Source organism: Protomyctophum parallelum (assembly GCF_964188405.1).
Source record: "Protomyctophum parallelum genome assembly, chromosome: 7".
Taxonomy (NCBI): domain Eukaryota; kingdom Metazoa; phylum Chordata; class Actinopteri; order Myctophiformes; family Myctophidae; genus Protomyctophum; species Protomyctophum parallelum.
Window position 1 is genome coordinate 38,711,565 of NC_139705.1, and position 11,552 is coordinate 38,723,116.

At 43.8% G+C, this 11,552-nt stretch overlaps 1 protein-coding gene across 1 annotated transcript in view; it reads left to right on the plus strand.

Moving 5' to 3' along the window:
- Nucleotides 1–10,239, plus strand: part of LOC310861501 (serine/threonine-protein kinase WNK2) — a 50,652-nt gene extending 40,413 nt beyond the window's left edge. The window contains exons 21-30 of the mRNA XM_083768963.1: nucleotides 437–1,077; nucleotides 1,515–1,563; nucleotides 1,640–1,734; nucleotides 2,174–2,790; nucleotides 3,088–3,317; nucleotides 3,720–3,947; nucleotides 5,149–5,244; nucleotides 7,656–7,700; nucleotides 8,218–8,528; nucleotides 8,904–10,239. Coding sequence (XP_083625089.1) covers nucleotides 437–1,077; nucleotides 1,515–1,563; nucleotides 1,640–1,734; nucleotides 2,174–2,790; nucleotides 3,088–3,317; nucleotides 3,720–3,947; nucleotides 5,149–5,244; nucleotides 7,656–7,700; nucleotides 8,218–8,528; nucleotides 8,904–9,248 — 2,657 coding nt within the window. The 3' untranslated portion in view covers nucleotides 9,249–10,239. The remainder of the gene's footprint in view (nucleotides 1–436; nucleotides 1,078–1,514; nucleotides 1,564–1,639; nucleotides 1,735–2,173; nucleotides 2,791–3,087; nucleotides 3,318–3,719; nucleotides 3,948–5,148; nucleotides 5,245–7,655; nucleotides 7,701–8,217; nucleotides 8,529–8,903) is intronic.
- The last annotated feature ends 1,313 nt before the right edge of the window (nucleotides 10,240–11,552 follow it).

Below are 11,552 nucleotides of genomic sequence, written 5' to 3' on the forward strand. Positions count from 1 at the left end.
GTGACTGTGTCTCAGGATGTAGAGCAGGTCGTCCAATGAACCATGGGTCGGCGGTTAGAATCACGGCTCCTCCCGTCTACATCTCAAAGTGTCCTTGGGCAAGACACTGAACCCCAAATTGCTCCCGACGTGCTGGTTGGTACCTTGCATGGATTTCTGCCCGCAATCGGTGTATGAATGTGTGTGTGAATGGGTCTATGTATAGCGCCTTGGATAAAGGCGCTATATAAATGCACCATTTACCATTTTATCAGCTATTTTCTCCATTTAAAAGAAATCCACCAAAATGGATTATTTTATTAAAATCTATTACCTTTTATAATCGATTAAATCAATTAGTTCAATTAACTGTTTGGCTCCTAGACCTCTACTTCTCACAACTTTGTTTTTCTAATAAAGTTTTAACTTTGTCTTATCTCTGTTTTTGTTGTTGCAGAGTGTGACGTGTCGGCCCCATCCTTGGTCACATCCAGCAGCGACGTGTCTGCCCGCCTCCCCCCCAGAGCCCCCGCAGCTCAGAGCAACGTGGGCCGGGCACACGTCCAGCAGCCTCAACCCTCCACGGCCACCGCCGCTGTAAGCCGCTACGACTCCCCTCGTGCGGACGAGCCTTGCATATCGGCCATCTCCATGGTAACAGACATCCCGTGCTGCCCGATCGTGCCGCCTGTATCTCTGGATGTGAACGCGGGACATAAAGGGGCAATTGGCCGCTCGTCCTCACCTGTGTCCAATCAAATGGTCAGTCCTACCGGCGAGCCGCCCCCACCGATAGCCTCCCATCAACCAGTGGTCCTGCAGCAACCCTATGCCATGGCCATGCAGCCTGGCGCCGTCGCCTCTCAGCCCCAGAGCCCAGCTCACCAGGCCTCGCAGTCCCAGCAGCAGGCTAGTAGCGGGGGGCTGGGGGAGTCCGATAGTGACGCGCCTCGTCGGCTGGAGTTTGTGGACTGTACCATTAAGACCTTGGACGAGAAGTTGAGAACATTGCTCTACCAGGAGCACATATGCAGCCAACCTTCCGCCGCTGCCCCAGACCCCCAGGGTTCCAATGCAGAGGGCAAGGGGGAACTTCTGGTACGAATAAACCTATTTGTGTGTCTGATACATCTGTACCAGCAGATATTTAGGAGCACCCATATAGCTCTCTCAGTAGGGTACTGAGTTGAGTTGACATTGATTAGTGCCCAAGTTTTTGGCAGCGTCTTTGAACACATTCACTGCAGTTTAACATTGACTTTACCATCGCCTGTAATCACTGATTTTACCATCGCCTGTAATCATCAAGACTAATGCTGTGTTCGGGAGAACAGGGAGGGTAACTAAATTACTGCTGTCAACCAGATGTTTTATCATTATCTGATCCTCTTTATCTGGTATGTGTGCCTTGCCTAAAAAAAGAATCGGGGACTGACGATTCTGACGCCAGGCAATGATAATGGGTTAGCAATGCATACAATCTGATTTACACATGGGAACATTTTGAACCTTGTTTGTCTCTCTTCTTTTTTTAGCCTCAGATTCTTGAACGCACAGATAGTGTGGGCGATTCTGCACTGGCAGGTGAGTGACAAAAGCTGGCCTTGCATTAATCACACTTTGACAAGTGATTTGGATGTTTGTATCACAATACTAATAGTTTTGTTTTCTCCTCCCTTGCCCCAAGCCTCTAATGGGTTATTGAACAGGAGGGATCTGGTTACCGGTTCATATAGCTCGAAAAACCGCTTCCAAGTAAGACTCTACTCTGATAACGCCACATACTGTAGGAACATCTGTTCCCCAGAAACTATATTTTGACCAAGTCCTGACCTTTGGCATTGTCTATCCTGTATTTTGTCCCTGATTTAATTATTTGCTATATAATTAACCACTTTCAACCTGCTGTCCCTATTTTCGGCATGTCATTTAACCTGCCGTCCCTATTTTGGGCATGTCATTTTTCAAAAACATCTTCATAACTGTAACAATTTTCAAACATTAAAATAATCTCTTAAAGCAACAAAAATACAAGCTCACAATGCATCACGGTTGTAGATTGGCTATATTTGTGCAACATCATACAACAACGCCTAAGAGACTGCACGTGCTGTAGTTTTTAACCTCAACTACTACACAAGTTACAGCTTAGGGTTTCATGCCCCTTATGAAACAATCTTCTCCGTCTCCCCAGATTGTCCCAACTCCTCCAGATGTTATTTTTCGCTTGGAGAGACCCAGGACGCCCTCCAGTGGCTCTGGAGGGTCTCACAAGGCACAGGGCTCGGGCAGAAGAGAGCAGGGATGCGTGGCCATGGGCAGGTTCTCTGTGACAGCTGCCGAGGAGGGAGATGCGGAGACACCCCGACCTCATGGCAGTAACCGTTACTCCGCCCCTCCCGATTTCTACCGTGCCTCCAGCCCCGACATGACCCCCACCCGCATCCCCCGCGCTCACACCATCGACGCCCCCACCCATCGGCCTCGCCTGTTCCGCCTCTGCTCCGACTCGGCAGAGGACGAAGACAGCAGCGCCTTTGCCCCACCTTCCCCCCACGTCCCTCCCCCTGCCCACGCCCTCTCTGAGCACAGTGGAAGTGACCTCATGAAGAGGGCGGTGGCCTTCTTCCGCCGCTCGGGCCGCAGCAGTGGCAACACGCAGAGATCCGATTCGCCGAGTCGTCCGGCTTTGGCGATGAATGGCCACGCCACCTCACCTCCCGGGGGAGCCAACGCCTATGCCAGCAGTGACAACGACTCCGAGTTTGAGGATACCGACATGAAGAAGGAGTTGCAGAGGCTGAGAGAAAAGTAACACACACACGCAAATGCATAAATGGCATGCACATAGTTGTTTCAAGCTTTCTGTCAGTATAAATCCCCAAGAAAGCTCCCACATTGTGAGCTTGTCTATTGTCTTAACAACGCATAGCTAACTATAAATCAGACTATAGTATAGGGCACTAGTTTATGTGATCATAAAACAGTGCAGAGCTTTAATAGGCATGACCTTTCTGGACCTTTCAAAGCAATATCTTTGACAACTAATATAGGAATGGGGTACAGTCTTTATTAGAGACTTATTTTCCCCCTGTAATTTTTCATCAGGCACATGAAGGAGATCTCAGAGCTGCAGGCGTACCAGCGGAGTGAGATCGAGGGCCTGTACAAGGACCTTGGTAAAGTTCTGCCCCCCAGTGTTGGTCTGCTGCACGCTGCACCCCCCAGTGGCCGCAGACGCAGGGCAAGCAAGAACAAGCTGAAAACTGGCAAGCTGCTCAACCCCACAGTGCAGCAGCTGAAAAACAACAAAAACAGCACCAATTGTGAGAAGATGGGTAGGTAGGGGTGATTCTCTCTGGAACTGAGTCATGAGAAATTCAGTTTAATTTGATTTTTTTAATTTGATTAATCCATTTCATTACATAAAGATACTAACTGATTTACTCAGTATTAGTATTAGCGTCAAGTTTCAACTTGACTTGACTAAACTTGGGCATAATTATTTTCGAAATATCCGTATATTTCATTAAATATTATTTTCATCAAATATTAAACTATTGTATTATTCTAATGCAATAGAATATTTTAAGATAATAGTGCATCGATGCATTTTCACACCCCTAGTGCCCACAAATTTGGTTGATAATAAAACGGTTGATAATATGGTAGTGTCACAGGGGAATGGTGTTAAGGCAACCATGTTGACTTGCATCCTCTCCCTGTCTGTCACCACCAAGGTGAGGGCGCCAGTGACTCCAGTTCTCCGGCCAAAAGTTCCGTTGTGTCGGACAGTTCTACGCGCTCCAGCGGCAGCAGCAGTAGCTCCAGCACCCGGCCAGACATCAGAGCACCAGAGATGGTCCTCACGCAGCAGCCCTGCTCTCTCAAGGGCTCCGTCTCCTCAGACAACATCTATGCAGGGCTGCACAGTGACAGCATGGCCTCCCATGGACACCCTAGCCAAGGTATATTAGCCTCTTAAACTCTCTATTCTTAGTAAAAACTGATCTGAGTTGCAACTGTACAGTGCACTTTTTTTCTCCACCAAATATCTTCGCCAAAAATGGACCATCTACAAGAGATCGGCTAGATCGACTATTTTGGCAAAAGTTCCCCCAGGATAGGCACGCTGTGGTTCAAATGTGCATTTACACACACACACACACACACACACACACACACACACACACACACACACACACACAATATACACACTGATTGAGATGCAGATGGAGCATGATGTTCAGATAGGTGTCTCTACACAGCCTCATCATTGATGAAGTTAAGGAGCAATGTCACAGCGGTTTGTAAGCATGAGTCATAAACAGGTTTGCACCTTAAAGGATTCTAGACTTGACCACTTTTTAGCAGATTTTTCTTCACACTTTCATTGAAATATCTAATATTCATATACCTTCTGAACACTTTCATTAACAGCCTTGTGTTACTAACTCAGAGGTTTCTGTAATAGTATAGTATTTTTTCGTTTGTATTTTACACCCATCAAGTTTTCAGAGAGGTTGAAAGGTCGCCCGTTTAAATGACAGCTGGCCTCCTAAGCCCCTTAATAATCCATGTCAACATACCACTTTTTCATGTATGAATATGTTCATACTGATACTTCAATAATGTGAATAATATTAATGTATTCTGAGCGGGATTTTCCCTCTTGGCATAAATGTATCCTAAAGTTATATTACTTGTGTCCTAGCAGTTGCTTACCAAATGGTTAATTCCAATGCTCTAGTCCCTATGGGTTATGGGATCTAAAGAGCTGACACATCCCTCCCGGTTGTGGGAACAATGCCGCTTACATACATGCAACTGTCCCATTAGGTTGTGCCATTGGAACAATGTCATTTTAAACACAGGCCTTTTACACTTTGCTTTAGATATACTGTAAGACCTTTTTGGACCCAACAGGGATATTGCACTGCTGTCATGCACTTATAAAACACAAGACAGAAACTTTTCAAAAATGTTCAAAATGTTTTTGATTTTCAGAAATGGGGAAAATGGCACATCTTCAAGCTCTCAACGCATCGTGATCTTGTAGATCTGCCATTTTCGTTCTTAAGTCGTTTATGGAGGTTTGTCTTTGTACACTTTTACAGAAGTGTCTCTTGTTTTCTTCTCTTCTTCCCTCTTATATTCATTTTTTTACAGGCTGGACGGTTTACCACCAAACATCAGAGAGAGTGACCTATAAATCTAGCAAACCGCGCACTAGATTCCTCAGTGGACCCGTGTCACTGTCCATCTGTTTGTATTTGTTCCTTTCTATTTTCTCTCCCCACACTCATTCTCCCTCTTTATCGTTTCTATTTCACCTCCTCTATTTGACGTAATGGATCTTCTTCCTCGCCATCCTCCTCACCGACCACTGTCCGGGAAACAAACCTAATGTCATAGATTTCTGACCCCCTTCCCCATGGCTCTGATGCTTCGAGCACTGCTTTCTGGCTTTAGCAAGTAGATCCCCATCATTCATGGGGTTAAAGCTAGTCTTCTCCAAACATGGACCGGTGATGCCTGAGGTGTGTGTGTGTGTGTGTGTGTGTGTGTGTGTGTGTGTGTGTGTGTGTGTGTGTGTGTGTGTGTGTGTGTGTGTGTGTGTGTGTGTGTGTGTGTGTGTGTGTGTGTGTGTGTGTGTGTGTGTGTGTGTGTGTGTGTGTGTGTGTGTGTGTGTGTGTGTGTGTGTGTGTGTGTGTGTGTGTGTGTGTGTGTGTGTGTGTAAGGGAGCGTGAACAAATCTTATTGCCCTTATTTTTTGCATGCATTGTTTTCATCCACAGTTTATTTATTATTTTTACCCTTATCTGCAGTCATTATGGACTCTAGTAGCAATAGATGGCAAAGACATTGAAACTAATTTAATTATTATCTAAAGTCTAATCTTATTTACTTCCTGTCATACAAAAATGGTATGCGTGATTACATTAGCACGAATTAACTAATACGATGGTATACACCTGTCAAATGACTCATCCACATGGAGATATGATCATGGATGTATGAAATAATTGGAGATAATGTCCAAGCATGGCCACATACTGTATACATTTTGTTGCATTGCAACTTTCTCACCCAGCCATGGCTATTATTCATTCTGCTAGACACTAGACTAGGGATTTCACTTCTAGTGATTTTTACTAGTTGATTAGTTGCCTAGTCTAGTCGACTACAAAATAAATAAATAATAATATTTGTACATTTAAAAACGGTGTACATTGGTGACTATAATCTAGCATTCGCCTACAAAAAACGGGAGGGGGGGAGGAAACTTAATTTTTCCTCTTTTTTTAGTACCAACGAGGTCAACTAGTGGATTTATTATTCAACTAGTTGAATAGTCGACTAGTTGCTTAAAGCCCTAACTAGAGCACAGTGCTACCATGTTGAATACAAACAAACATGGCTCCTGGACGTTACACATGATCCCCTTTAAAATAAAACGGTACACTCAAATATGTTTATGCAAACATTTGATATGCAGTACAGACTTTACTCAGTAGTCCCTTATTTCATCGAGGCGGCTCATGGTATTTGCCAATGCTAGTCAAAACCATACCTCACCTAGCCAGTGTTGACCGGCTAGGTAGCACTCTTATAGAGGTTAAAATCTGCAGTGGTTCAACCCCGTTTGGCTGAAATGGACCCAGACACAGTTTCACTAGGAAATACATCCTTAATAGTCTCAAAATACCATTTCATTTCATCTTTATTGTCCCAGTGTGTGGTCTTATGTGTATGTATTGTACAGTATATATATATACTAACTCAGAGACTGCCCACGCCCACCACCACCTTCCCACTAAGCCAGGGACCGTTTTGATGTGCTAGGAGAACTCTCTGTCCCTCATGTTTGGACTGGGGAAGACGTGCATGGTTGCAGGCGCCAGGCAGGGCACTGATGGAGACTTACTCCACCGTATAAAGGGCTGTATCATTAAATATTCTACTTTGTTCTCCTTCCAAACCCACCCCACCTCTGTTACTTGCATGTTCATGAGAAGTGCTGACTCTGCTGTGTCCTTTTGTTTTGAATTTTTTGGTTCCCTATTTTGTTATTCACAGGCATTCTTGACCAATGCTGTGATCTCAGTCTGGATCAAAGCTGCAATGAACCTGCCTTGCTAAATTATTCTCCTGTCTGCTTAATTGGCCTCTATATGGTCATGCAGGAGTTATTAATCCACATTGCTGTAGAAAACTAACACATTAGTAATTGTAGGCCTTTTCTTCACATTATAGTGAAAATCTGCAATAGGACGCTTTAGGAAATACTGAAAGTGAATATAGTTGAGCCGTCTTCCTGGATGACTGGCCTCAGTTAATTGCAAACCAGTCTCTTCTAAAAAATAAAAAAAAGAATAACCCAGCAAGGATTCAGGCCAGGGTTATATTTCTGTTTCAGGCCTTCCTTTCCCTATTTACAACTATTTTGGAATGACTGCACATGTTAAAGAACACTTAGACTCTTGTCTTCTCAGTGATTTTAATTTTTAAACTCCCCACCTCCTTTCCCCACACTCTCTTCCTCTCTCTTTCTCTGTCCCTGATTGATAGCTGTGTGTGGCTTTGAGGCAGCTTGTCGTCAGGCCAGTTTGTACAGTAGTGTACAGTGTCCTGGTCTAACCGTTTCTGTCTTGTGTTGTTCTACCTTTTCATAGGGTCCACTCTGAAACGACTATGTCTAGGCAAAGAGCGCAGTAGTAGTAACTATCTCATTCATTTTCTATCTCTGTCTATATTTGTTCCATTTTATGTTTGCATGGGCACATAATTTGTTATGATGTGTTCTTTTGGCACTCAAAATGTGGCAGGTTTTGTTGGGAAATCTGCCAGCCTTTGCGAAATGCAATGACAATGTGACACTATGCCTTCATTTACTTTTGTATCCTATAATGCATGGCGGTATGCATACATGTCTGGATGTTGTGTTTGCCTGTGTATCAATGTTTACATTTTTCTGTTTTCATTTGTGACCGTGAACTAAGCTGTAATCCTTTGGCTGCTCAGGAAAATATGTTTCATTTAATTTGATTTACTAAATGAACTGGCTAGAATGGATTTTATAGTTGACAATAAAGCCGTTGGGCTGTGCCAGTTCATTGTTGTAATGGTGCCTTACATTCTGTGGCCTCACAGCAGCCAACTGATTCGCTGGGAATTGTTCAAACTGGGCAGACTTTCTAACTGGGTAGCGTTTGAATTGCTTTCCGTCTTTCCCAGGGTCTGCCAATAGCACCACAACAGCCCCCAATCAGACGCAAGCACCACCTGCTATGGCTGCACCTTTACCATCTCCTCAGCCAATCACAGGGCTAGCTCAGGTCCAGACGAACAACAGCAACAACAAGAAGGGCACCTTCACAGATGACCTTCACAAACTGGTGGATGACTGGACAAAGGAAACTCTGGCGGCATCCAATCAACCTCGACCGTCCCTGAACCAGATCAAACAGCAGAGGCGCTGGCAGGATCTGGAAGGCAAAGCGCCACCCATGGGCGCAGCCACACATGAGGTTTCTGCCATGGGAACGGTGAGAGAAAACACATGAATTGTTCTTGAAACTGCACTGTGATTTGGGTGCAGTGGGATAGCTGATATAATCTCTCCAAGCGTCAGTGGTCGATCTAGACTATGACAATCCTCTGAGGAAATCTTGGGAATACTTTGTTTTGAGAAAAACTCTAGCATAGTCGAGTTGTCTTCTGGCGCCTGGGACGTATAGAGTTGGGAGTAAAATGTCGGGTGCAAATTTTCTAAAAAGAATTCTACAGCAAAAAAAAAGCTGAATTTCAAGGTTTGTTGTAAGCCATATGTTGTGAGCTTGTAGACCGGTTATTTTCTCCATTTGTCGTAAGACAAAATATATAGGGCTTAGTGGTTAATCGAACTTCTGTTTTTGTTCCAGGTGAGAAGCCCCCCCAACAGCAGCAAGTTCCAGCTGCCCCTCTCCTGCCCAATGACTGCTGCTTTAGCCCCTGCAATGCCCACAGCCTTAGGTGCCAACTCTGCAACGCTTCCTCCTGGGTATATATCGGCTGCTGGCACCTACAGTGGGGCAGTGCCTGGCCCTGTTTACGGGCAGCAGTGGCCAGGCTTGCCCAGCTCTGTGGGGTCTGTGGGTCCTGTGGGCCTGCTTGGCGCTCCAGGAGTAATACCCTACGCTACCATGGCAAAGTCAGGGGTACCCTACCCTCTTGTCCTGCACCACCCCGAGAATGGCTCCTATCCCAACACTACCAGGACTACCTAAACTACAGTGTCCATCTTCCGTCAAGGCTGCACCCTACAACCTTCCTGGGCAGGATTGTCTGGCACCAATCTGCTCTGCTTCACTAGAGCCACATTATGTACATAATTTGTGGGCTTGTAAATAATACATTGAGTGTTGGCGTCCTTTATAACAACACCTACAGTTTATTGTGTATATATATATATATATATATATATACTGTGTATAGTATATATGTTCGGTGTGTGTGGGGGTGTCTGAGTTCCTAATGCTTTTGGCTTTGGTCTTGACTAAACTCAGCCATACTAGACAATGTCAATGATCACAATAAGATGTTTCACCATATTCTACTTTAATACCATTTTCAACATTGGTTTAGCCTTTCTCTCAATGTATGTCCACTTGCAGCAACACTACATTAGAATCCAAACACAGTGGCATGAGATGACAGGGCCGTGTTTATGTTGAAAGATCTCTGAAGGAATGTAGTGCCTTGAACATAACGTTTTTTCTTTATTTCTTTTCTTTTTGTGAAGGAAAAGCATGCAATGCACCCAAATGATTTTATATCACGGTGGCTTAAGTGCTGCTTCCATTTTTAATGCATTACAGACACTTTTGTTGTTGGTTTACATATGAATGCCCTTGTAGTACTGCACTATTAACACACTATACAGTATGCTCTTATTAATTAATAAAATTGTTTAAACCCTGTTTACTTTACACGCCGTGACAGAGAGAACGCCATAGTGGTGAGACGTACGGTTGCCTTGCAGGAACAAAAGATTGATGTACGTTTGAGTGGGGAAATCAAAACCCTAACCAAGCCACCAGCCAAATTCCACTCTTTCAGGTCAAAATGGTTCAGTTGGGCACAGACTCTTTTGGATATGAATGATAATATAAGAGATGGACATCGGAGGCGTTGGCAGTGTTGTGGTATAGGTAGTGTCCAGAGCCATATACTGTATATACTCTCTGTATGCCTCTGGTAGTGAGTGTATATACTGTATATACTCTCTGTATGCCTCTGGTAGTGAGTGTATATACTGTACTCTCGCTGTATGCCTCTGGTAGTGAGTGTATATACTGTACTCTCGCTGTATGCCTCTGGTAGTGAGTGCCCAGATCAGAATGTAGCAGTGGTTTTGAGAAGTAGTTTGGCGAGGCTTTAAAGTGCAATTCAACCCCTCTACAAAGCTTTGATCGTGGCTTTGCCACAAGCCTTATCCCCGACACGTGCAACCAGGAGCTACAGTAGCTGCAAAGTTGAACAGATGTATAAGAAATCACCAAGCAAACACTGAATTTACTACCGCTAAATGTTTTCATTGCTGCCCCAACGGGGCGCTGCTCTTTTCCAGCATATACAGTGCTGTTTAAGTATTTTTTGTGCAATCATTGGTTAAGTGTTATTGCGTTAGTGTTTCAAAGCTTGATTTTGATGCTGCTATTCTGTCAAGTGATTCCACTGAAAAATGTTGTATTGGCATACTGTACACTCGAATCACCCCAAGGAATAACCTTCTGAATCCTTTACATGCGAGATGCTCGTGAAGCAGTGTTATTGCCTTGTTGTAATTATATTTTCTACTTTCCCAAAGTTATTTTTGATGATAGACTTGCTTTTGTTTTATTACATTTTTTTTCTCATCAATTATCAGTATTTTAAAAATATAGAAAATTTACATAATACTTGATAGGGGAGATTTGCACAACGTAACATGTTCTCCCTCAACCAATTATAACCTGTATTCATTAATTTCCAAAATTCTGTACATAGACTTCCACCCTTAGAGTATATATACTCTAAGGGTATATATACTCTAAGGATATACTCTAAGGTTCCACCCCCACGAGCATGGCCAGCTGTTCATATTTTACAATAGATATAAACGCAACTGTGGTTTCAGTTCACAAATCCATCACACCGCTCAAAGTTTGCAGCACCCCAATCCTGCCAAGCTGTGAATTGTACAGTTCTCTTGTAATTTATATTTGTACATTTTGTTTGACTGGGGAGGGATGGGTTTGCTTTGATGTATATTATTATTCCATCAATTCAGTATGAATTGGACTTTTATAGGATATTACGCAGAGTCTTCTGCTTCTGGTAAAAGTAGTAAGATATTTCTGTTCTCTGTTACTTCATCTGGTATCCTCTGCTCCCTGCAGGCTGTTGACTCGTATTGTGAGCAGATGAGGGAATAACTACCGTCTGCTGGCATATTCATTTGGATGCACATGTTTTGGAGAAAATTGAAATGCACAGAGTGTATGGCAAGCCGTTTTAACATTTAATCGCTAGACTGGATATGTATTCCA